Source organism: Hylaeus volcanicus, chromosome 8 (genome assembly GCF_026283585.1).
Source record: "Hylaeus volcanicus isolate JK05 chromosome 8, UHH_iyHylVolc1.0_haploid, whole genome shotgun sequence".
Lineage (NCBI taxonomy): Eukaryota > Metazoa > Arthropoda > Insecta > Hymenoptera > Colletidae > Hylaeus > Hylaeus volcanicus.
In genome coordinates, this window is record NC_071983.1 from 8,298,436 (window position 1) to 8,326,328 (window position 27,893).

A 27,893-nucleotide genomic window follows, 5' to 3' on the forward strand; every position below is an offset into this window, starting at 1 on the left:
TTAAACTCACCATTATCGGTTCACATAATGCCCCGTCGTATGTGACATCGTGTAACGACGCTTCTTCTTTCACCAAAGAGAAAAATATTGCCGCTGTTACCCGTGCCGAAATATCCCATTCTATTTATTCGAGAATATTTTCAAATTTGTCAATATTACTGTCGGTGAACTCTACTTGACAAAGTTTTGTGTTGGTCTTTGATACAGCAATTGAAGGATTAATAAAAGTTGGAAATCAGAATACGTTCTACTCAAGCATTCTGAAGAATATGAAATAAAATTAAGAGAGCGGGATGACCAGACGCTATAACGAAGCGCCACAAAGGTATCATTTCGCGAACTGCTTCAAAGTCCAACGGGACAGTAAGGGAAATTGCGAAAGCAGCTGGCGTTGAAACTCGTGTAAAGATTGTACGTCGCGTGAAAACAACAATGAGAATACATCAAGCGAAGAAAATTGAGACGTGGCACGATATTAACTTCTCCGCGCAAAAAGGTCGATTTAGACTTTGGATGATACTTTAGAATGAAGGAAATATCAATTTACTGAAATGAATTCTTCAGATTCATGGAATTGTTGGATTCGTGATCCAAAAGAGAAAGAAGTAATTTTAAGAGGTAAAGGGTACTTCCACATTTCAAAAATGGCGTTTTTAATCGTAAATAATGGCAATTTAATTATTAATATAAAAACAAACATAGGTACACATATAGTATTTTCATTGAAACTAGAGTTATAAATGCTTAAACGTAAATGCATAGAATTAATTTCTACAACTAATAATTCACTCGCATCATCAAAATGTTTCATTTAATAAACATAATACAACAAATGTTAAACAACGCTTTGAAAATGATCTGTTTCTGAAACTTCAATTGACTAGCGAATCCCGTTTAACGTTAAAAATAATCATTCGCCGTCGTAAACGTGAAATGAATTTCTAAGCGGAAGTTCGCAGGTTAAATAAATTCAAATGGATTCCGTGATTCGAGCTACAGTCTAAAGGAGATGCCACGAACGCGGTGATGTTTAATTGAAATCGGTACGTTCTCGGTGTGCGTTTAAATCTGGCTTTCGTCTCTTCCTGTCGCGCGTCAAGTTAATAATGCACGAGCTGGTTTGGGGTGAGTATCAACAAACCTTCGCTTTATAAACTCTGTTTAATTCACGGATTCTCGGTGTTTATACTGTTTATCCAGATCTGGCTCAGAAGCAAGTCGTCGATTCGAGTTACTTCGATTTTTGATCAGTTAATTCTCGCGGCCGTTTTGAAAAGTGAGTACGTAAAATGCGTTGCAAAAGTAAGCCATGACGTATGTACAGTGGATGTACACTGATCAATTTCTCAAAAATCTTTTGTGTGAAATTGTAGTTTACTAACTTTTGTCTTTTTATACACGGCTATAAAAGAATGTGATCGAAAGTGTACAAATCGATTTTTAAAAAATATTAAGCTTACGTCAACTTTTTGTTGAAAAAGATATTTTTTGAATGTCTACTACGTTAATTTATTTTTCGTTATTAAACAAACTAACAAACTTCTTTTTTTCAAAAATTTTTCATGAAATGATTGGAAAAATTTCTACTGCAAGGCAATCGAAGTGTACTTCATCGAATTTTCGTTTTACGAGCTTTATTGGATCCACGTGTATCAAGTGCGAGACTCAACGTAAAAAGTTACTCGAATTCATTTCAATGTTCAATTCTTTCAACAGAACTGTAACAGCATCCAATTTTTTGAAGCAGAAAATTTAATTTATTGGAATATTGTAAAGGCTCGAAAGTGAAAATGATAAAAGATGTGAAAATGAAATGTATTGTATTTTACAACTACCACCCATGACAAAGAACATCGGAAATCAGTGATTCCCCAGACTGCGGATGTTTACCCATTTGTGGCAAATTTGTGCGAGATTTGTTTAAGAGGGTAAGAAGTTCCAGAATGTTGAAAACTCGATTTTTATTTTTTGCTTTCAAACGTTCTGTGATTTTTTGTATATCGTACAAGCCACACAGTTGGATCGGTAAGCATATGTTGGATAAATCATTCTCAAATACCATTATGATTGAAATTTACGATCAAATTTTTAAAAAAAGTTTTAAATACTACATCTATTGCAATGGAAATCGGCGACGGACACTGTCTCATAATTTTCTGGGCTCCTAAATATTTTAGTTAAGCGAGGCCCTACCTTTCGATGTAACTTTTAATCCTACCAAAGCAATATATTCCAATGCAGAAGTTAATATACGAATAACTCGAGTCTCACGGAGATATTAAAAAACTTCGTCGCGTCAAACGTGGTAATGTCCGCGGAGTTTTTATTTTTACACTCTGTGTCCGTGGAAACGTAAACCCGAGTAGAAGTGAATCGAACAAACAACGCTGAAATCACGAGCGTTAAAAGCAAATGGGGATGGATGTTGATAAATATTTTTCATCCTTCCGCGTTTCTATGTATGTTCGTTTGCGTTTTATTTCCCTTTAGTTTATTGCAAGAATCGCGTGTGTGAGCTGAACTAATAATAACATCCCAAGCACATGGAAAACTTTGCACGGTCGTGAATAAAAATGGCGAACGAGGACGAGCGACAACAACGGGGTCGCGTTGTATTTTTCTCGTGTCGCCAGGTGCTAGGTTTCCGATCCGAGAGCGACTTTTACACCGCGTATCGCTCGAGCTGTCAATGGTCTGGTGATGCCGGTCGAAGCGAAATATCAACGGGACCCGTTTCCTACCCGTTCCTCGAGTACTCTCGATTTAGACGCTCGAACGAGCCCATGCGATAATTGTTGCGATAGAATCTTCGAGCTGCAATTCAATTTCTAATTTGAGATTAGGACATTGATTTATTCCATCAAGGGGATATTCTGGTCAGAGCGTCATTTTTAGTCCTTTTCATAAAAGTTAGGAGAAACTGAAGTTCTTATTAATAATATCCTTGAGAAATAAGATATTTTTTACCAGAACATTATTATAAAATCCTTGATTACGATCATCCGCATTCTTTTTCCACTTGAAAATCCACGAAACAAATATCGCAAACTATGTATCAAGGATACAGAATAAGAAATCAGGAATTCAATGACCGAAACGTGACACAAGTAATGAAATATTTATCCCCATTAGTTTGGAGCAACACAGGAGTACGTTGGTCCGAGAATTTCGAATTGTTTTTCTACGTATCGGTGGAAAGCTATATTGATTAGAATTACTCACCACCGACAATCCTTTTTCGATCAGCAGACAAAGGCCCACGGGTATAGTGGAATCTGTAACAGAAAAAAAGAATTTGAAACGAATGATTCGGTGTTGTCCGACGAACGAACGCACGAAATTTTCGACGATCCACTCAGAATTGTCCGAGCATTTTTTTCGAAATGACAAACTTCGAAAAGGTCAGTCACCCGAGTGTTCTCTATGCTCGGTGGCAGAGAGGAAGTGACGCGTCTGTCATACGATGTGACGTTCCAGAGGCAATCGAAAGGGAAGGGAAAGGGAACGAAACGGAGCGGAGTGACGTGCGCGACGAAGGCTGTACACTACAGGGAGGATAAACGCTGCTAGCTGCTAGTGATCGAGAGCCTCGCTCGAATGGTCGGCAGGGATAACAGAATAAAAAGAAAAAAGAAAGGAGACCGGCAAAAACCGATATCGAGCTACCAGCGACGAAAGCGACTCGTCGATAAATCAGCCAAAATAGCACTCGCTACAAAACGGAAGTTCGATTGGATGTCGTGTACCTACGAGTTAACGCGAAGTACCAGGGACCGTGGGAAACGCTAACAGCTTTTGCCGCATCTTCGGCCATTCTCGCGATAGATAAAAATGTGTACGAGTGCAGGTATCGTTTTATCGTATTTCGTGACAACTGGTGAAGGTTTATGGCACCTGCGACGCGACTGCTATCAATAGGTATCGATGATATGTATTCGAGCGCGAGCGGTTCTATGGCGAAGTACTTGCGAGAAACGTGGCTAGAGGTGGAGCTGAAGTGTACTTGACGCTATCGATGTTAGAGTGACTTCCATTAAGGGAGAAGAGAGGTTTAGGACTACATTGTTTTAGTGATTTGTATGCAATTTTTTGGCAAGAAAGGAATGTATATAATTTATTGAACCATTGAGAACATTTTATACACACAGGGTGTCCCACCTAATTCTTAAATATCTCGCGTGTTTTTTGTGATAGGAAAAAAATGTCAGTGGAAAACGTTTTTTGGTTTGGAAGGGGACATACTATGATAGACAAAAATGATGATCTCAATATCATTGGCCTTTTTTTATATGACATGGGGTATGTTTATTATTGTAATATTGTAGCTGATAAAAAAAACAAATTCAAACATTTCTTGCTCAAAGCGAATTGCTATAAGGATCTCTTAAAACAAATTCTTTCTGTTGCGTATTATTTCGAGAATTACTCTTTTTCTATGAATTTAAAATAAAAAAATACCGAAAGAATTCGTTGTTTGAAATAGCTATTTCGTCAATTGATCGATTGATCTTTATTTTCAAACAAGCGTGTTGAAAATAATGGCCTGAAATAAACGATTTCAATTAGTTAGTTCTTACTATTTTATTTTAATTTGAAAACAATCGAGTAAGTAGGAAACCGAAGAAATAAAGGAAGAAAGTAAAGGTTGCAGAAAACCCTTAAAAATTGGCGATACGCCAAGGCAAGATTCCTTATTGAGACATGCTGGAAAATGGGTGAATGCAAAAGGTAGTCCATGTTCCTCAACATTTGTCGAAAAACGCAATATCACGTTGAATTTTTACATTTTCATTTTATCTGGTACTCGGAATCGGTCGACGTCCATGCGGAGACAAATGACAATTGGAACATTCGTAAAATACAAATTTCATTCCACGTTCGTTCCTTTATCATTTCGTAAACTGTTTTCGAAATCCACGGAGCCAAGACACTTCGGTAGATTACGCGGAATTCGACGCAGACGAGGACGATAGCGCAGGTATAGCCGTACGATTTCATTTCAAGCGGTTCGTCCCCGTATTCTTCCGAGTATCGTCCAACCCGGCATAAAATATGGCGAAACTTAAATAAGTTTAAGAGATGCAACCGTACGATAGGCAAACTCGTGAAATTGGGAGCCCCGGGATCCTTCTGGAAAAGGATCATACCTGTAGTCCTCGAATGCGGCGACGCCGACGTTCAAAAATATAAGTATACGATATATTCTCGATACTAGTGCGATTACTCGAAGTATCACGTTTCGTTTAGGGGTTGTTCATTAATGATGCATTGGTCCCGAGGGGCGAGGAGAGTTTAAAAAATCTCTACATGACCTTACCTAGGGAGGGGAAATTAAAAGCCATTCTTACGTAATACATATTTCGATACTACGATAATCTCAGAACTCTCGATTAATTTAATACAAACGAAATAATGTGCATGGTATATTCGCCATATCCTTAAAAGATTTATCGTATCCTGAAAAGGACTCATCTTCGACAGAGATATATTAAACTTCATTCTCAACGAAAGAATTACGTTTTTTATTAGAGGAGGACCTACAAATATCCTAATAATTCTTCCTTATAAGCATACTAACGAAAATTCATATTCAAGAGAATTAACAGCGATAATTCTAGCTTAATAAAAATATATTACAGATACAGATCGCACGGGTACATTTACGAATAACTGTATTTTACTATTACCAAAGTCATAAATAACGTCACTGGAAACATAAACTCTATTTCTAAATATGAATCTTTATTTACGAGATGCGCGACAAATATTTGTTTGTGGAGATTTAGGACTGCGAATACCCATTCTTGTTGCACGTGCAAATATAAAGATTCTTTTGCGATGATTTATTTAAAAATGAAATTTTTATTCACAAATTTCTTATGTATAATATTCTCGAAAGTAACTGTACTGAACAATTACCGAGTAATATTATCACTGAAAACATGAATTATGTCACTTTTACATATGATCATTATATGATCACATGATCACCTACTGTAAATGTCACAGGAGTGCTGCTATAAACCACCATTAAAACGTTTAATTTCTGATAATAATCTCGGCGGTAGCTAAAATTAACAAACGAAACTCTTAAGAGGTAAGGTACATTGACTTCACACCTGGAACTAATTTTATTTAATCCCTTCTACAAAAAGATTCAGCACTCGCAGTGTAATTTTAGCGTTCCCGTAAAATGTAAAGTAGGCAATTAAGAACAAATTAGGAGCAATTAGAAGCTTTTCAGGGGAGAACGAGACGATCTAGACAGCGCCAGGAACTTTATCCTATTTTATGCACGAGTCGGCGTCGACGTCCACGTAATATCATCCACGATCGAATTCACGCCAGAACTACCAGCGAACGTCAATGAAGTGACGTCTGAAAATTGAAAAGCACATAACGGAGAACGGAGAAGTATTCCGGTTAAACTTCCGTCAATTTCCGATTAGTCATCTGCATAGTGATCGAAATAGTTCGCCAACGATACGCTTCGACGTTTCACTTCGGTACAACGATTTCATCAGGATGACATAGGTACTCGTTCGATCTGGTAACGCATTATTTAACTCTTACGAGGGCATATCGGTATTATGGTGAAAAGTTGAGAAATATTTATAGGGTATCTTTTTTATTGTATACAGTATTTAATATTAGGTTTACGGAGATTTCTTATCAGATTTCTATTTCTGGAGTAGTGCTTCTATTTCTGGAGTAGATACCATTTCTTAAACTACAGTTACAAACGATAGAATGTAAAGCCACAGAATTAATTTCTACGCCTAATAAAATGTTATGTATTACATTTACTTCATATCAACATAAAATTACGTCCAACGAAATTCAGAATAAATACCCTGATCCGACGAGCCATTACGCTCGTTGGTTGAAATCCACAGTGCGTGTTCTTTCCTTGTTAATATTTAATTTCACTCGGTTACGATTCAACGTCGCGAGGCAGAGAGATAAAAAGTTTTTTATGCGGTCGAGTAACAATTTTTGGGTATCCCAGAGTTACCAGAGCTTCCCGTTAAAAAGGAATTCGAGCCTCGCTTATTCAGTGGCTCGCAAAATGTTCGGTGGAAAAAAGAAAGGGCGTACCGGAAAGGCAGCGATTGTTTCACCATAGCCGACACGTGTTCATGTCGACTAATTACGCAGCTCTTTCAATTCGAACCGGTTTTACGAATTTCCAACATTTTTTCCGGCCTGTACCGACCGATTCGAACACGCGCTTTCATCACACTGTGAATTACAGAACACGTTCGCTCCAGCAAAGAGACTTGATCGACGAATCAAACGTATTGTAGCTAACGTAAAGGAGTAAAACAGGTTACTATTATAATTATAGCAGTTTCGATTTACCCGATGAATAACATTCCATGTTTTTCCCTTTTTTATTGTAAGATAAATGTTCCACCCTCTTGCACATAACAGAGTGTATCAGAGATAGTCCGGCCAACTTGCTGCTTTTTCAAATCTGCCCCGATTTGACAACGAAAGCGTGATTCAAAAAATCCGAATTTTTGGAAATCTGCTAATGAAGCGTTTGCGCGTCCGGATCCGCCAATGGCGTTGATGTGGGATTACTCGTTCACCATCCAGACAGGCCTAAACTTGGGGGTGGGTTTTCCAAAAAAACAACGTTTTCGTTTGTTAATACTGTCCACGCGGGGAAATGAGATCAAAACAGTGTTTGGCTCTATGCCTTGGATCACGTGACATGCTCGGCATGCGACGAGGCAACGTTTCAACCCCTACGCCAGGGGGTGGATCACCCCTAACTTTGGGCCACCCCTGTTCAGCTCTAGGGGCAGCTTTTGAAACGGGGTCTATTTGGCATTGAATCTTAACGTACCAAGAACAAACCTGGTGAATTTCATCACGCTGCGAGGTGTGGAAGTGCCCCTTCACGGAGGAGGTTGAAAAGTGGTGAGCTATTCCGCCCCCCCCCCCAAAGGGGTGCCTATGGCATTTCCTGAATCAGGGAATTCCAGGGAATGCATTGACTCCAAATTCGGGACTGTCGTCCAGAAATTATGGATTTTAGAGGGGGTGGGGTTTGTGAGGGGTGGGTTTGTCCGAGAGGGATTCCAGGGGGTGCATTCTGTATAGGGCATCAAGGAGAGTCGCCCCAAAGGTTTCTTTTATTTTTTCAACCCCTTCCGCCACCCCTAGCCCCTTCAAAAATGCCGTTTTCTGAACCACCCTCTTTACAGGAATAAATTAACTTCTCATCAACCCTCGTCAATGCAACTTTGCACACACCCATAGGACACTTCAAAGCTACTCCTAACGAAGTTTCACGAAAATCGATTGAAAACTTCCATATTTTCGACCCTTTTAAAAACTTGTCCTCTTAATTGAGTCTACGACTGTATACATATAATATTTATTTCAGCTTTTCAACCAAAAAATGGACTTGGACTTTCAAATCTTCTAACCATTTTCACATTTGCAAACACTCCTCCACACTCCTGCCTTACGTACTAATCCTAATATTAATAATACTTAACCTACTAATACTACGAAATAACTGATGTAAAAATAAATGTTCTTATTCCTACGTACCGAAGTCCGTGTAACTTTCATAACGCGAACGATAATATTTATTTAAATAGAGGTTGATTAAATTTCCCACCGTACGTGAAATTTCATTTGAAAAGTCTACCGTTGTTTCGAGTGGAGCGTGGATTTTATAATTTATCAAATTTACTGTGTTGATATTGAATAAATGTCCTCGAAATCGAGGTTGATTATTCATTGTCCGTTGATAATTCATCGCGGTGCAAACAGGTTTGAGCATTGGGTTAATGGACAAATAACGACGAATTATTATATTAAATATCATTTCATTTAAAATGAATTGTCTTAATATTCGCGCTGCATCTCAAATTGTTTGGATTTCGATAAATGTAATTCAATTAAAGAATTACGATACACTTATCTCTCAATTTACACGATGCTTTATTTACACAATTTTCAAGGTTTTAAAGAGATCGGCTTTCGAAAGGTAATGACTGATAGAAGCAAAAATGTATACTTCGCACATATTCAATACAGTCGTTTTAAGTACCTTTCGTTTGTTAACTCTTTGCACTCGAGAGGAAACTCACAACAAAAACAAGATCCAAAAAAAGGCCTAGGCGAGCTAGGACGTAAAACATTGAACATTTAGATCGAAATTGCTCGAATACATTTGTGGTCCGCTGTAGATAAAAAGGTGAGCTCGAACGATGGAAAAACGTGCCGTAAACGCTTGCACCGCTCCGAAAAAATGAATTAAACAAAACAAATGCCCTTTGATGAGTGGCACAGAGTAAAAGGATATACGATACCGACCCGGCTCGAATGCCGCGTATTTGCATAACCTTTCTGTCCCGATTCACGAAGTCGAACCAGTCTGTGCGCATTTCGTTCTTCTTTGATCATTTTCGATTTCATTTTACCACACTGGTTAACTTTACTTTCATCCGACCGTTTACACGAGGTACACGCAACAAATATACCAACTGATATGCTTTCATCCGATTAAATGTTGCGACGATCGCATCAAATTGACTACAATATTGCTGATCATCGGGTTTACGAAAGCAATTTCGCAGCTGGCGTTCCCGCGACATGGACGATTTTATTTTTCCGCGTAGCGACAAGAACGCAAATGTATTCTACTCGCCATTGTTGGAAATGTACGAATGTTGTTTCGCGTTAAATAATTCAATTTAACGACAAACGCGACACCAAGAATTCATGCAACAAAAACCTACAAAAAAAAAACACGCGGTCCGTATTGCTTCGAAACGCAATTATGTAGAAACTGTTTCGCGGGACAGTAATGAATAGACTGCAGATATCCATGCAAATGGGTGTTTCATATGCAAATGTACATTTATATTCGGAATATGAGCTGTTATTTTTGAAAGTGGAACAAGACCATTTTTTTCATATATATCGAGATATGTAAGAGTTCGCGTTTGAATTAGTTTAAAAATATTGGCAAACGCTAATCAATTTGTTCACCTGTTGAATTTCATTATGCATCGATGCTTACTAAAATTGATAAAGAAAATAAACGATTTTTCAGCTCCAAATGGACTTGTATCACTTTCAGGAATAATATATTATAGGAAATAGAAAGAAGAGGAAGTTGTAAGGCAGTAAGTCATATCGTCATCGCCATCGTCGTCGTCACACCGTGGTTTTGACTTTATTTGCGCTGTTACAGCCTGTTTTTCGAAAGTTCAAAATACTGGTAACCAATAAACAGTAAATAATGCTGCACGATTTCAAACGAATTTCTGTATTTCGCATAGTCGCGTGATTCCTACGAAAGCACTTTAAGCACTTCTCACCAGCAGCCAAAAGGAAGCTGAAATGACTCAAGAGTTTTGGTTTTATCCACTCCTCTGCAACCTGTTTTTTGAAAGTTCGAAATATTGTTAGCCGATAAATAACAGATAATACTGCACGGTCTCAGATGAATTTCTCCAATTCGAATAATCACGCGAACCCCACCCAAACACTTCCCACCAGCAGCCAACGAACAAAAGGAAGCTGGATCTCGTACAAAGTGCCTGACGTCCGCATTCCCGCGCTCCTCTGTGCCGCAAGTTTCCTAAATGAGTCACGGTAGTTTGCTCCCTAACGAACCGGAAAGTCATATTAACGAGATCAAATTTTTCCGGAAATTCATTGGGTAGAGGGCGAGCGCGGGGACGGGATAGCGAGGAGACATTTTTCTCTCGTCGCGTCGGTGAAAGACAGAGACAAGATGAGCAGTGGTATCCGAGAGCCTCGAGGGTAATCGACCTTTACTCTTGTGCACCTCCTCGAATCTCAGCCGCTAATTAAGACTTTTACTTTTTCCTTGGTAAATCTCTTCTATCTTCTCAAGTATTTCAGACCCGTGAAACCTCGTTCGCGGATGACTACCGGGCGACAGGGCAGACAGGAACGACGACAACTAGAGGAACGCACGGTAAGCGTCAGGGTCGCATCGAGGCGTGAACTTTAGAAGGTGCGATCCAGAATTCTTTGGTGGATGGCAGACACCTCCAGAGTTTAATATTTAACATATTGGTCGCCATGTCATCCAGAAATAGGGGACAGGACTTTTCATTCAGCAATTAAACAAATTAATTACGTAGGTGAGGTAGTAAAAATGTGGATAGCATTTGTGAATTTGACGAGGTTAAGAAATTAAATACTACGACACATATTAAATACAATAAATGCAAATAAATATTCGCGTTAAGTAACAAATCTTTAATGGGGAACTGTGAAAGGTACGCGTATTAAATATTATCATTCATTTTGATTTAATTATTTCGTGAAACACGGTCCTGTCCGCCTTAATTCTGACACCATTTAACCAAACTGACAATGAGCTACAGCAACGCTTGGGGGAGTGAGGTTGTATAGCTAGTAACTAATAAAAATCTAAATTGATAGTATAATTTTTGTACTAATGTAATCCCTTAACAGTCCGCATCGAGCCGTAACAATCTCGAAATTCGTTACCCCTGTGTATTTGCTATGAATCGATACGCAGATAATAATGAATTACATCGGAATCCGAATTGAAATAGTTGCCAATACGAGTGGATGATTCATGCACCTGGGAGCAGTAATTAGTCAAACGAGTGTGCAATATTATTAACGGTATCGTCGCGAACTATAATTCATTGATTGCGTCGGGATCGAAACGGGAGCCTGCTAGGAAAACGGTTCCGTCGAGAATCATCCATGGGACTAACGAAATTCTTTGGCTCCCGTCCGTTCGGAAGGAACGCACTCGCCTCTTCTCCCCTTTTTTCATTAAAGTTTTATTAAAAAGTGGAGGAATGTTGCCAACTCGATGTCGGAATATAATTAAAATTTGCTTCCTTAGATTTGATCTTATCCCGGCAGATTTTCTTCTTTGCGCCCGTTCGCGTTTCCGACAGCTGTGCTCGCGCCATCCTCAGAGACGGATAAAGATTTCACAAGCCCCTGGGCCACAGGTACCCCAATTTCATTTCTAAGAGAGAAACAAGCTATTCGTTTCCAGAGACCGTGTATGAGTTTACACTCTTCGTTACGAAAAGATTAAGGAAGGGTATCGAATGCGTTTATTCAAATGACACAAGGCTGATTTTAATCTTCTTCCATAAAAAATAAATATCTTCAGACCATATAAGAAATTAATCGAAATAACCGCGTATACTTTCACTATCGAAAATTGTATTCACACATTCACGACCGCTGACGCGAATTCACGTCACTTCAAATTCTATTCCTGGTTATGAAAAAATTATGATAATCTTTCTATTTTATATACACTACATACAACATTTACAATACTGATATTTCGAAACATATTTTGTAATTTTGATCTTCGCCTTAACGATACCAATTTCCGATGTCCAGCAATGAGTGGAGAATAGTATAGTAAAAATTTGAACGAGTTCAATCAGGTGTCGCGAACTGTAAATATAAATACTCTCGGTTGAACTCGAGAGACGAGGAACGAATGCAACGCTTCGATTTCGAGTCGGGGTAGTTTCTTTCCCACTCCTCGTCCTCACCCGCCACCAGCGAAGAGCGGGCGTCACCGTCAACCGGAAGTGCTTCACGAGCACCCTAAACCGCGGCCCGCCGACTGCTAATTACGAATAATTATGAGTACTAATTAAGGCTTCCCTTTGCAACGGCACGGCGCGGCGCACGAACCGCGAGCAAAGACGCACGCGTAATGCAGCCCGCGCTTTAACGGCGCTATTAAACGCATGCTAACACCATAGAAACGATCGGCTTTGAATACACGCAATGCAACCACAGACACGAAACTTTTCGATGGGCTCTCTCGTCCGAAACGCGCTACGCCGACCCATCTCCTTTTGCCTTGGATTATGTAAATTCAACCGAATGTAATCATTACTTTACGCGCTGTTGCCCTCTCCGACGTTTTTCAATTTTCCCGCAACTTCGTCAAGATACTCCGGATTAAACTACAAAGACATCCGGAGGGAGCATGCGCTGTCAATGCTTCGGGGCATATTGAAAGTTTCCGTCGTTTTGTACAGTTCACTTTGCTACAGAATATAAGTTTACTGGAATACATCTTCATTTCAAGTAGGTATTATTATAGTCGACGTGTGCGACTTACCTTCAATTTTACATGGTACTTTGAGTTACACATTTGGGTTGTTAAGAGATACGTAGAGGCACGTGGCTTCTATTTTTCCATGGAAATCAGTATCGCGACGCGCCCTATTTTCTTAGTAAAAACTTTATCGGAGCGTCGCGGCCACATCCGCTCGAAAGGTCAAATGTCACGGAGGAGAGGTTTGATAGAAATAACGTAACAGAGTGAAGTCTCCGTACGTAACAGATCTAAAATGAATAATATAAATTATTTAAAGACACTTCACAAAAATTATAAAACAAATTTGTAAAATATCATTTCTTGCTGTAAATAATAATTAACAACAATATACATCATATTTGGTCATAATTTGTTTTATTTTTATAAATACTGACTATTTTAATATAACTCCCAAACATCTTTAAACCGGCTATCTAATTCCGTTCTCAGGCTAACTTAAGGTAATCGAAGAAAGTTATAACTACGGAGAAGTGGTCGGTGAAAGAAAATTCAAGTTTTATTCCTTCACACGGTAATGATCGTTCCCCAGATTAGGAAACATTTGGCGGCCGAGAGAAGTTTCAGGTCCGCTTAGCAACGCTGCGCGAACTCGAGTCGAGGGATTTGCTTTCAATCGAATCCCAAATTAATCGCCGGCAACTTCTGCCAGTGTAGTCGTGCGCGAGATAAAAAACTGGCTGGTTATCTCGCATTATTCTCCACCAGGCCGTGATGCGAAACTTCCAGCAGTCCTCGTAATTGACGCGGATATTAAAATTTTCAACTGCCGCGCGAACCAGTTCGGACAATAGGACGAAAAAAAGTCTCTCGATGGAGAGGAATAACGAAAAAAACCCGCAACGCCAATATTGACGGCGATGAAAAGTGCTCGCCAGTTCGCTGACGAGTTTGCTTTTGCGTACAGGGTACTGAGAAACGGGTACAAAACTTGGGGAGCATAGGGTATAACTGCACTTAAAGGAGTACTTTTTTATTTTATGCCCGTTTCGAGGCAATTTTTTCTGATTTTGTGCTGTCAATGGATCGGATTGTACGGACTTGTACGCGCGTCGATTTTCGGAAGATGGTATTGGAACAGGTCTAAATATATCAGAATAGTTGAAAACTTTTGGTTATCGTCCTCGCACTTGTCATATAATATACAAATGGATAGAGATTTTCACGCGGTGGGAGGGGAAAACGGAGGAACGGGTCCGTAAATCCACGCATAAATCACGTAATCCACCGCCTATTCCACGAACCAGCCTATAATAATCGAATTAAATGCGAGATCGCGCCGGTGGAAAGCCTTTCACGCATTTGCCAGCTGCGCACCCGGTTCAATACCTATCGTGTGCGGCGCATTCAGTTAAATAGCATGCTTGTCAGAAACGCCTGTCGACTTCGTGTTGTTAGAGTCTGTCGGATCTTCGATTATTTAAGCGCGACTTGCCTACGCAAAGCGATTTGTTTGCAGCAGGAAATCGCCACTTATGTTAAATTATATCAAACTTTAATCGAATAATACTGTGTGTGTTGCAATAACGAATTTCACATCCTTCCCCAACCGAAAAATAATAAAATTATGTTTAAAAGTGAAATCATTCGATACGATTCGTATTTCAGAATGCAATACATCAACAGCATTAATTCGCCTCCCCTTTCGGTAGAAATCTGATATCGCTGATATCACTTGAATATTTTGCCTACAGGCTACACTCGATATCACCGTTCCCCCGCAAATGTAGGTTATCCGTACAACCCCTCGAATGAATTCGAAAACCGAGAGAGGATTATTGATTCCGAACATCAATTTGTCTCTGATCGTTTACCGTATCTTCCGGTTTCACTTAAACCGCGCCAATATTCCCTTTGCCCGTTTTTACGCAACGAACTTGTAACTTGTCAATTTTAATTTTTTAAACTAATCCTTCTATGAATATAGTAAACTGTAAATATAAAAATGTTTCGTCTCATCATCCCCTACAAGCTGATATTTCTTTTAAATTGATTCAACGATTAGAAACATCTCTCTGAGCACATTTCTCGTGGGCGTATATATACGCCGTTCGCAGTCAAAGGGTTAATGATAGACCTTTTTCGTCCAGAAGTGTAGCTCGCAAGATGTCAGAGCTGTTGCTCTTGACTTGTTACGTCACACAAGGACCGCGAGCATTGAGTTACAGTTAACTTTAAGTTTGCTGCAAGCTGCCTGGTCGAAACTTTCACAAAACGAGGAAACGGACGCTCGGTATGGGTGCTCCAGGATAAGCATTTCTTTCGAGCGAAATACGTGGGATGGAAGGCTAGCGAAAGTGCGTCTGTTTTCCTTTACTTTCATCGCCCAAGCTAAAGTTCCGCAGTTTCCGCCCCCGGGGACGTGCGAATTCAAAGAAAAGGATACAAAGCCGAAGACAGTTTTATTATTTGGAAATTTCGGAACGGAATTCAATTATACTTTTCCTAACGTCGCGACATGCATCCAAGTTTTATTCCCTGGGACTTTACTGGCCTCGTGAAAGCTGTTTCGAAACAATTACGTAGCCGTGTTTCACCTTTTCAGTTGAGAGTCTGTCGAGTCGTTCTTTCACAGACACAAATTTCGGTTTTCAAGGTAATGTTTGGAATTAATTTACAGCCGACATCTTTATTTCACTTGGATATTTCTCTGTCTACTCTCTTCTGTACTTTCGAATAGCAAGTAAATGAGAAAACTATCATCTGCGCGGAAGTCCGAAGCTGGAAGTTTATTAATTTTATAGTGGTTCCTCGTTCAATTTCCATTTCGCAGGAAATTAATTAAACTCAAAGAAATAATGGGCAAGGGGGCCGACGTAAACCAGATGAAACCGCAGCGAAATACGTCAAGCGCTAATCAACGCGGCACCGAATAAATCACGAGGCGCACCGTTAAACGACCCGATTTCTGCTTCGCACCGTCCATGGAATAATTAATCCCCTAATCGCGAAACAGCGAGCCGCGAAGGCCGAGAGATCCTGCAGGAGGGCCGTTTAAAAAGCAATCTCGGCCGGCCGCCATGAAAATTATTACGCGCGAGCCATGGCTACCGGGATACGAGGAACACTGCTGTAGGGTGCATTCGCTCGAACGAACGGGCTGAGGGTATAAAAAGAGAGCGGGAAGTTAAGGTCCTGCAGTAAGGAAAGAAGGGCCGAGGGCTGCCGCTGCGAAGATTCTAAAATATGAGTGCTGTTAACCGTACTTCCCCATGAGCATTACCTTCCCTCATGTGTAAATAATGCAAGCTAGCCTTCCCCACTATCCACCTCATTCCGTTGGTAATTCGCAGCCCCTTCATACGTGCCGGCGAACCCTCTACGTACAATACAATCTGCCAGTTTTCGCCTAGTTTAGCCCAGTCGCTTTTGATTCTATCATGTTATAAAAACATTGCTACTGGGGCTAATTGTTTGCGTATAATGTGGAATTGCTTTTGAGAGAAGTCTGCAAGATTGCGATGCTGTAGACAAGTTGGTTTCGTTTCATAGTGATATGATGCAACGATGACGATGTAACGATGTGGAGATATTACTAAATTGTAGTGTAACGATATGACGATGTGATGATGTGATGTTATTGCAATATGACAATTGACGGTGAAATGGTATAACGAAGTGACACTATGACGATATGATAATACGACGATAGACGATGCAATTATATGACGACCTGACAGTATAACGATATGTCACAATGATAATACAGGGTGCCCCAGAACTCCTGTAATGCCGGAAATGAGGGGTAGCTGATACGATTCTGAACAATAATTTCTTATTTACACGCTCCACGTGTTTAATCCAACGCCAACTTTGTACTATGCCAACGTATTCATCCAACTACCTTTGAGATATTCAACACTAACGAGCCAATAAATGCACATGCACGCAACCAGCGTGATAAAAGTATTTCCATAACGCCCTGCGTACTTTAATCTTGAGTGGCCGGACTAACGTGTAAGCATGCAAGCGAAATTTAAACGGCGGGTTCACGAGGTGTTCGTCGAAACCATCGACCCACGAAATTGGGGCCACAGGTTCTTTGTAAAGGCACAGAGGGAGAAAGTTTCCACGGAGAAATTAATTTCGGAACCTAATCGCCGAAGATAATTAGCTTTGAGAGTTGAGGAGTATTGAGAAATTGACGCAAGCTACCGGGACGGTTCTAGTGGGTCACTTGCCGCTACTTGTTGTGTCAGGTCGTGTTTAAGCGTAAGTTACTTCGATAACCGAAGTGTCTGAAACGTTGTATCGTTAATCGAGTGAGGCAACGACGAATAGAATTCCGCACTCGGTTGTTGCCGAAAATTAGCGACGATATACAGAGCGCCAACAAATTATCGATCACAAACTTAACGCTTTAATGAAAGGCATTGGACGCGAGCAGGTGAGGATATAACGAATTTGCGAGTACTATTGTATATTACATCGTACTTTTCTATTATATCTTATTTCCTTGAATATATTGAACCATTTATGCACTTGTATGCAGGATAGCGCGATAAAAGCGACACAGGCGACCGGTCGAAATCAAAATGGCAATTCAAATGAAATAAGTTTTTATAAATAAACGTTAAAAATTATATAAGAATAAGAAGGAACAAATATTAAACAATGTACACTTGATACGGTAAAAAATCACAGAAATTAAAAAAATCGCTTATTAACATATTAATACAAACAAATGTACGTGACAACCTACCAACGTGTAAAAAGACCTATTTATGTATTATCCATCGACATATATTAAATATATTCTTGTTTTTATTTAAAGGAAACAACTACCTCACTTCCGCCTAATCCGTCGATCCCGTATCCTACAAGTGTGGTATGTTTTATTACATTTAATTACTGATGCTATACGTATAACTCATATATTTTGCATCATTTGTACACATGTGTGTTATGTTTCGTTATATTTTATTATTTATATCATATATACCGTGCATCATTTATATTTTATTTTATCTCGTCATTTATATACTACAGTGAGTTACATTTTATTGTATTTCTTCATTTATATGTTTATACATTAATCCGTTCTGAAAAGGTAATGGTGTCGAGGTACGCCAGCAAAAGGTGCTAATATAAATGTAAAAGTAATTAGTGTCGTAACGTCCACGGACGCGGCTGTTTTGAAATAACGAGCACGGTTAACGTCTCGCGCGAAGGCGCGCGATTACTTGTTAAATTTCAAAGATACTCATAATTCTCCAATGTGTATTTAAAGCGTCACGTTCTCTATTTTAACACGAATTTCAAAGACACGGCGACGGCGCAGCGGACAGGGTCAGGCCTGTAGATAACCGACGACCTCGGGCGTCCGGTTAAATTCAAATTTATCACTAAACGCGAACCCATTAAAGCGTCGTTTAAGCTCGACTTTAAAAGCTCGAAATTTAGCACGCCGGAGTTTGCGTCGGAGCGTAAATTTCGACCCTCTTTCTACTCCTACGTTCAGACGCGGACTACTCGCTGTGCATTGTCGTTTTAATGCCTCGCGACGTGCTTCGATTTAGATCGTTATCCACTTATGTATTTATTTCCGTAGATGTGTGTCCGGCGAAAGGTAAATACAATTTGAAAATATTCGTTACAAGCATTTGTCTTTTTCATTCATTGTTCCGACATCGTATTCGTGCGGATACAACAGAGAAAAAGCATGTGCACGCATGCAAAATGGAATAACGATATCATTATAATTGTAAATGTCAATGTATTAGCATGTGACCTGAAGGTTACATGGGCTCATAGTGAGTTAACAGAAAAATATTGGTCGACCGTTTGGGACATGTGATTTGTGTTGAGTCTAACATAATATGTTCAACAGTGTACGATTAAAAATCAGGAGAGTAACTTACAGATGATGAGCAGAACGGACGGATATTCCTCGCCACCCTCGTACGTGCCGCTGAGGAACAGAAACCATTGCCTTGGATCCACCCTGACTCCGTACCTATGGCAGAGTAAAAGGAAAAAAACCCAGTAAACACTTGGAAAGAAAGAGAACACTCCACCCGTTATTATCGCACCCTTGTCTCTCTGCTAGCTATATCTTCCAAGTCGCGTTAAACGGGTGTCTCTACACTGCAACACGGGTCGAGAAGCAAAGGCGTCGTTATTAACGTCTGCCATCAATGCAATGCTCTTCACCGGGCTCCTAGAAAAAGAGCGGGGAGAAAGAAACGAAGGGGAGGGCAAATAAAAAGTGATCTCTTTGTTCTTCAGGCAAATAATAAAACGTCGCTGTCGCATTCGTCTCTGAAATATAAAAAAGAAGGACGATGAACGCAATTTCTGTTCCAAGTCACCGTCGAGCCGCCTTGCGGAAAAATACGGCATTCCCTGTCAGATTGTCGCAAGGTTAGGACCAAACTTTGGATGAAACAGGTCTCGAGGGCCACGAAGATGAAATAAATTGGAGAAGGTTCTTTATTACGTAGAGTGTGGGTCCTCTGTTATTTTCAGATACTTCGACCATTCTTTTTGGCAAAGAACGAAAATGATGAATACCGATGCTGACAAATATACGATATATATTCGCATTCTATAATATAATGAGAAAAGGGAGATGTGTGTTATCGATGCGTTGGATCGATAAAATTTCAATATTTGTTGTAAGGCAATTATCAAAGAAAAAAAATACAAATAAGTCATTTTGGCATTGTTTAATGTTATGGGAAATTGTTGTTTCGATGTCGGCTATTTTTCAGTCGTTCAAACCAAAACATCCCCTTGACATCGACACCTTTATTTTTTTTATTTTCCACGAGCACGAATTCGAGACAAACGATGATCGCGTGAAATTCGAAAGTGTTTAACAATTCAATCGGTGAAACTACGCAAAAGGTGCACGCGTCTGCGACGCGATAGAGGGTGTGGGAAGCGCCCTCGGGGTGATTTACCGCGCAGTAATACATGGGAATTGCTGTTCCCTTTCGAATCACTTTTGGCTTGCTAGCGCGTGGAGTGTGCAGACTTCCACGGTAGCTATCAATTATAAGCGTTTGATTTTTCCGGTTCGCTCTTCAATTATCGCGGACTGCGTCAACGTGACTGATTGCGTTTGTGAAGGAGAGAGGGGGAGAGGGAAATAAAAAAAAAAATGGAATGAAACGGACCGACGCTCCCAATAAATATCCGTCGCTCGTGTCGAACCGCACCCACTTCAAATACTTTAATTACTTCGCCTATAAGCCTCGTTTATCATCGTTAGCCGACGCGTTCGATCTGAACCCATTAGTGTTGGTTACCCGACCTTTATATCCTTTTTTTTTCTTTCTTTTCGTGGGCCGCGAATGTAGTCCGTTTGTCCTCGTGGATGGTGACCGTGTGCAACAAACGTTCCCGCTGACTCGGATTGATAGGACGCCGCGCCATAAATCCCGCGAATATCGAGCTATTAAAATCTGTCGCGAGACCGGAAGGGTATATCCGCTGATGTTGTTCGTGCACGGCTTCGTATCGGTAAGAAGATACTGTAGGAGTCTAAACGAAAAATAAGGCACGGAGATTCGAATCCACGATCCTCGGGTCCACAGTCGACCGCTTTTCCTACACGACGAATCCCGCACTCTACGTGTTCTCGTTTCACTCCATCTTCTTGGATATGGGAGGCTTGTATACTACAATACTTACAAATAAACGTCAATGTAGGAGTCACGTAAGAAAAGGTTATGACAAGAAAAATGGAAATAAGTAACAAGTACGTATTAGTGTAATAAACCTGTTCCCGCGTTTCAAAGACGTTCACCACGATTTCCAAGTGCTGAGGTTGATTGGGTCAATGAAGAACGCAGCGATTGAGCGATCACAGTGTCGGTTGATTTCAGATAAGTCTGACAACAGGAGCAACCAAATCGGCAAGGACGCGAAAGGATGTCGCATCCATCGAAAGTATCGAAACTCATCGATCCAAGGCGTGAGCGAAAACGATATTAAATTTCTTCCCTCGACGAGAATAGCCGCTTTGATCCGGGCACACCCGTTAAATCCGCGCCGGTTCTTCGTTCGCCGAAGTTCATTAATACAGCAGTCACGATAAAATCCCCAATTCCATGTCGACCGAAAAGAAGAACGGAGATGGATAGAAGGTGAACGGAAAAGGGGCGTCGTACGCCACAAGCAAGGCAAGAGTGAGATGAAAGAAAGTTGGAGTGAGAGCTTGAAAACTTCAGATTGAAAGAGTTATGGCGCCAATATGGAAAGTTGCGGCAAAAAAAAAAACGCGACTGTTCAAGGTTTGCGTTAAATATTAATAAATGACGAGGGAAGCGTTCGTCTAGTTTCAGCAGGTGTTAAACAAGTTTACGTTATTACGCTTAACGTTCCTTTGCGATCGTATGTCTACCCCGAACCACCACAGCAAAAAACTATACTAATTTTATATTGTAATTCTTGTTACGGTGACATGGTCCCTCCTCAACAAAATAAAAGACGTTTTACAGTTTTTGAAGAAACTTTCGGTGATTCTTTTTATACGAGACGGAGCTGTTCTCTTTTATTTTGCTTCCCACGGAGATTTCAATTTTAGTTTTATTCCATTTCGTCCATTTCGTCCATCAGCAAATCACTTGGGCTGATCGGTTGAACGTTAACGGTTTCTTTGATTGCTAGCTGAGCGTTTTCATTTCCGGAAATTCGAACATGGCTAGGAACCCATTTAAGATTCAACTTTCTTCCTAGTACTTTCGAAGTAAATATTATGAATTATGAAACATTTCTATTTCTATAGTAGTACATATGTATCATGATCAATGGCGTTTCTTGCGTTAAATGTCAAACGGAGCGAATGATTTTTTCACCGAATCAGCCGATTCCAGAGAGAGAAAGGGACAGAGACAGTGCGTTCCGTGTAATCGAACGATCTTACCATTAAAAAAACATGCTCAAAGCGAAAGATCGGTGACCTGTATGGCCGTCCGCGGCATCATTAATACGATTTAAAACCTCGTTCAGGGGTGTAAGCCGATGACCTAAATTTTGTCCAGCGGCCCGATTATCTAATGGAGTTTCAAGTTCATACTGTAATTGGCGCAATCCGATTACCGTGTACAAAGGTTTACCGTGCAATCTGTCAGTTTAAATCACTTTCCGCGGTATCGTTAATCGGATTGGAGTGCTGGGCGGAATGTGCATGCAGCTCACTGTAAACAGCCGAGAACAATATCCTCAATTAGATTCAAAAGCACGTTCACGATGTCTCGTAATACTATTAACCCGTTACTGGAAACAGTGGAAACGCGGTGGCGAATTTTTCAAACGGTCTCGTTACGGTTTCAAAGAGAATTTCTCCTAACATTAAAAACTCTGATACAATTTATGACAATTAAAGGAATGGTTCTCACTATCGCATGAAAATGGTCGCAAACGTTTATGCAATCTGTAGCGTATGTGTGTAATATAGATGTGAAGAATGTTCTATGGTTTATGCATACAGGTCGAAGTAAAGCAGGGTGGATGGCATTTCAAACAGCGCGGGCCGCGCCGGAGGTTACACTTGCAAATTTCAACTGTTTATATCTTGACAACGAAGCCTCGGATCACAAAATGGTAAAGGACTTTTCGATTCATTTTGGTATGAAGATTTGATCCTGAAAAAAGATTCCACATATTTGTTAACGTCTTGCATAATTTCTATCGCGAGTAAAATTTGACCGCCACTGGTATATAAAATAAAACAATGATACCAACACACACTTGGAACGTTACAATATCCATCGAAACTATCGCGATGCCGGAAACGTTAATGCCATTTTTCGCTTGGTATTACCGAGCAACGGTGCAGTTTCCAGGATTCTCCGACTATAATAGCTCGCGTAAATCCGGATGAACGGTGGACGAGTTTTATTTCTCGGCATGACGTGAATCCTTGTGAAAATCGCGAGCAAAATAGAACGACAGGGATGAACGTGACACGACGGATTCGGCTGTCTCTCCGCGACGCGTCGGCGTCGGCGTCGCGCCGGTCCGATATCGAATCGCTGAAAATTTTTAAAGCCGGACGCTGTAATCGCCCGTACGAGTACGAAGCCTGCGAAACGGCCTCGAAAAGTAACGGTGAAACATTATCGCGAACCGATACCTTTCCCTCGGTCTGTTCAAGGGTATTTGTTCTCAGACAGAATATACAAACTCGTATTAACCCTTTGTAGCTCTATCGAAAATGGGGTATAATAAAGAGATGAAACATTAATTTTATTAAATAAAAGTTTGTCATCACTCCATTCTGAATACTGACTGAATGCTACCTGTTTCAAGTCGCCTCATCTGGACCATGCTTAATTAAACATCTCGGGCTAACATAAACGAGCTTTACATAGTATTTATCCCCAATCGACACATATAACAAACTAAGAAAATTTTTAAGTTATACATTAAAATAGGTTTATAAATACACAAGGTTCTTAAATGTCCTTAGATCCATTCATTCAGATGTCAACGTACTCCTTCGCGACAAATGTTTTAACAAAATTCGTGTTAAAATATTTCCTACCATTACGTAATCAATCTGTACACTGTAAAAGTTATTAGAAAAAAGTAGAAATCCTTCTCGTGATTGAATCTTTAATTCATAAAAGTTCTCGAGCGTTTCCGCGAGAAACTCTATGGCTCCCGTTTCGAGCATACTTTAATACTTTCAATTTATCGGCGCCTGCTACGTCTTTGATTCCTCGCTACAGTTTCTCGATCCTTCTTCACAGTAAACTCGGTCCATTAAGATTTGCGCAAGGCATCGTACAGTTTCAGTCCAAGTGCATAAATTATGAGCGAATCGTGAACCTTTCGAAAAGTTTCGCCGAATGAAGCTGCGAAAAAGGATAAAGATGGTAGCCGGGGGGAGGGGGAAACTTCGATATAACCCAGCCTGTCTCCAAACCTTAACGCGGACTTTTATCGATGGAGAGCCTTTCGCCGAGAGACCGATTAATTGAGCTCCCTCTTCCTACTTTTTTTCACTTCGCAAGGTAGAACAATCCACCTACTTTCTTAACGGCGCGGCGTGTCTCTTCAACCACCGCCGCGTCTCTGATTTCCCAGCTCTGCGCTTCTGCGCGTCGATTAATCTCGATTGCCATAAAATCGCGTCGCCTGTTTCGTCCTATTCCCGTGATTCGACGACCCGAAGCGCGACTTACACCCACTCGACGCTAGAATGGATTTCTTGTAAATCCAATTACCACGTTGAAATTAAATGGACGGATTAATTGGTTTAACGGAAATTAGTTACAGTCCTACATATGTTACCATAATACAAAAAGATACGATGGAGTTGTAGTATTTGAACTGGCTTTTTCAGATAATTCGTGTAGTTTTATTGATAAACGTCACTACTTAAAACTGAAATGTCATGGGTTTGAGTGAAGGATTACATTCTTTAGTGTGCTATTAGCACATATGTTACCAATGACGCACGACGTATGACGCACGAGGAATTCCAACGGAACAAATATGAAATAAATAGAGACGGCAATCTTTATATAAGTACCATGGTGTTTGAATAATTAAACCGACTCTCTGCACGAAAAAATGTAGGTAAACAAAATTGATACGGCAAGAATTTCAACTCTATATTTTACACAAATAACTACAATAATCTTCGCAGCAATCTAATAGAAGGAAACTGACCGAAAACACTTTCACGAGGCGGTAACATAATCGTTCCGCAAATATTAATATGAAAGTATCAAAAATAGCGTAAAAAGTTAATCGGAGCTGCCTGTTCAACGATCGATGAATAATCTATCCGACTGTTCGCGGTCTCGAGAACAATTCTCGGTGCTGGTCACGCATGGAATCACTTCCTACGCCTACGTTCGTTCGACGGGCTTTCGAGTGACCCGCCCGCGGAGCCGCGTTTGTTTCAGAAACGCTTCGAGACTACCCTGAGCAATTACGTCGCGAAAGTTTCTTTCGAAAGTTTTTCCACGCTTAACGAGCGTGATAAATTTCTGTTACGCGCCCCCAGGAGCCGCCGCGCTGGACGCGAGGCCGAAAGTTTACAACGGCGATAAAAATCTCGTTGAAATTATTCATGGGTCGAGCTTGTACTTTGCCCTTCTCGATTCGAAGGGAAACGAAATTGGCAGAGGACGTCCCTTGGTGTAGCAAAATCTTTCGTAGAAACGGATCGAATTGAGAACACTCTATTAATTTTAATCGGATTGAAAGAAAGAAGGGCGTAGTCTTCTACTTGACTCGGGAAATTCAGAGGGCACACAAATTGTAACGTGCCCAAAGGGAGAAGTATTTTCAGGAATTGTTTATAAAGAAACTATACGATTAATTTATTTCACATTTTCATGACATGTATATTTTTTTCATAGCAGCTAATGAATAATACCGATGTTATAAATATACCGAATTTAATAATATTCAATTTGACTTTTGTCCATTTAAAGACATTTATATTTTAAATGTATTTCACTCACTGGATGCAAAATTTAATCAATTGATAATAATCATTCGTGATTTAAATTAATGTATAAAACTGTTTATTAATAAATGCTTTTAAAAATGCTCTCAACATGTTTTTTGAGATGTTTAAATTGAAATAAATATGTTACGAACCGGAGAGACGAGTGAATATTGGAATAATTAACTTCATTGATATTCAAGAAATTTACAGTATAATTTAAAAACTAAAAAAATACACAAAGTTACCACTTAAGATTAACCAAAAAAGTCAATTTTAATTAAATCTGGAAAATTTGTAACTTGTTCGTTTCCAACTTCCGACCACGATTTCGTATAAATTCGCGGCATACGAATTGGACGATGTCGTAGACATGAAAATCGATGGAATAATTAATGAGAAATTTAGCCGCGATAACTAGATTCTATTGACTGTAGGAATACATTAACTGCGATTGGTACTGACATATTAGCTAGCTTGAATTATACCCGCGGACATCATTAACGCGCGCACGCACACATATCCGACGCTATCCTTTAGAGTTAGCACAAAGGTTCCAACGGTATCGCAACGGCCATTGATAATGATGCAGTTTTCAACGTAGGTTAGACTGTCACGGTGACTTTGATTTCCAATGAGAATTACCGTCAATATGCTTACACACCGTGGAATTATTATTCCTCTTTTTGTTTCCGTCGCGTCGGCCGCCATGCCTCACCAGCTCTAGTTTCCCATGGAAAAATTCCTCACTCTCGCGAAAGCCGATTCGTCCGAATCAGCGCGAAAAGTTTTACTCGGACAATCGATTCCCTAATCAAGTGAAATTCATTTATCGCTCAAACGGGTTTTTCTACTTCATCAAAATTACGTTTCCTGGACTTGATTCCTTTTCACGTTAGTGTGCCCTTCCCTTCTTCCGCCTACCGTCCTATGACAGCTTGGCGAAGCTGTCAAGGCCGACGTTAACGTTATCAATGCTGTTATTAACCCTTTGACGAGTAAGTATTTTTGGGAAATTCTTCTCAACGTACTCCTCTCATGCGCAAGTGTTTCTTTAGTTTGTCTATTTGATGTACATCATCCAATCAATCCGACGCTATTTTATGTTCAATTAAACATGAAAAATGTATACTTTATGTTCTCCTCGTGATATTATCCGAGACTCGAGCAGAATCGTCCACATCTAGGATCTTTCTTACACGTTTTTTTCAAGCTCTGTCTATGACGTAGACGTATGATGGAGAGGTTTAACCCCTACCGTGAGTAGACACGAAAAAATGCTCGAGGGACTCATCGAACACTCAACCTCGTAGTACCTTTGCGGAGGTTGGAGACGTTGGCATTGCGTCGGTCTCGCAGGATGATAGCGATTTCTCTTTTCTTTGATAAATTACGACGACACACGTCAAGTAAATTGCCACAAATAACGGAAAGATGAGATTCGAGGGCATTTCGATTTCTTCTCGCGACCCGTTTCCTCGCCTATAAATCACTACCTCGCCGGATTATGGTGTATTCCCATCAGCTTTCGAGAGATACGACCCCATAACGAGGTGTTTTATTTATACGAACAAAATTGACGATGTTCAAGCGTCGCGTGCAGCATTTCTACATTCATTTTGTCAACACGGTCCTACCAAGTCGTTTTTAACCGACTTCGAAAAGGAGGAGAGTACTCAATTCGACGTGCATGTTTGTTTTTTTACCCGACTTGTCGTTCAGATCGTTTGATGTTTTAACTAAAGATTGATATATCCTATTATCACACAATCATTCATTACATCATCAATCTATACGTAATTAGTTTGTTTTGTTCTGTTCTATACTGTATTTTCAATATGTAATACCTCATTCTTTGCGTGGAAATATATTTTCTAAAATTAAATTTTTCATCAAATATATGTATGTTTTCAGTGCATTAAATAAATATATCTCCGTGTAGCATAAATGGTACACGTGACCTGAAGATCTAGTTTGACATAAGTAGTTAATTATAATAAGAATTATCCATATAATAATGTTTTCATTCCTCGAGCGTTGTTTTTGTTGTTGTTTGCATTCCTCGCCATCTGTTTCTCAACGAAACAGATCACATATCGCGAGCGATAGCATTTTGATGAGAATGCGGTTTTATCAAGACTCATGACATACTCACTTTATGAAATTTTCTAGGAGCAAACGGATTCCACCGATGCACAACAAAAGGAAGCCCCAATTGACGAATCCCGTAAAGTTGTCGAAGCCTGAACTCCAGGAGAAGAGACTATCTCTAGGACGATGGCATCTGTAAGGAGAAAGAACGGACCAAGTTAAAAAGAAATAATCGTTCGAAACCGA

General features: G+C 40.0%; 1 protein-coding gene and 1 long non-coding RNA gene across 4 annotated transcripts in view; one reads left to right on the forward strand and one right to left on the reverse strand.

The window, feature by feature from the left end:
- The window catches only part of LOC128881464 (diacylglycerol O-acyltransferase 1), a 121,211-nt gene that overhangs the window by 73,470 nt on the left and 19,848 nt on the right, over window positions 1-27,893 (reverse strand). For both annotated transcript variants that reach the window (XM_054132513.1, XM_054132514.1), the window contains exons 2-4: window positions 27,712-27,840; window positions 19,003-19,097; window positions 3,223-3,275 (exon numbers count right to left, since the gene is read on the reverse strand). In XM_054132513.1, the coding sequence (XP_053988488.1) occupies window positions 3,223-3,275; window positions 19,003-19,097; window positions 27,712-27,840 (277 nt within the window). The remainder of the gene's footprint in view (window positions 1-3,222; window positions 3,276-19,002; window positions 19,098-27,711; window positions 27,841-27,893) is intronic.
- On the forward strand, window positions 999-27,859 carry LOC128881467 (uncharacterized). Of its 2 annotated transcripts, XR_008458079.1 has the most exons (4): window positions 999-1,125; window positions 1,201-1,276; window positions 22,581-22,693; window positions 27,729-27,859. It is a non-coding gene; the product is annotated as an uncharacterized LOC128881467 (long non-coding RNA). The 2 variants fall into 2 exon arrangements; XR_008458080.1 differs by lacking the exon at window positions 1,201-1,276.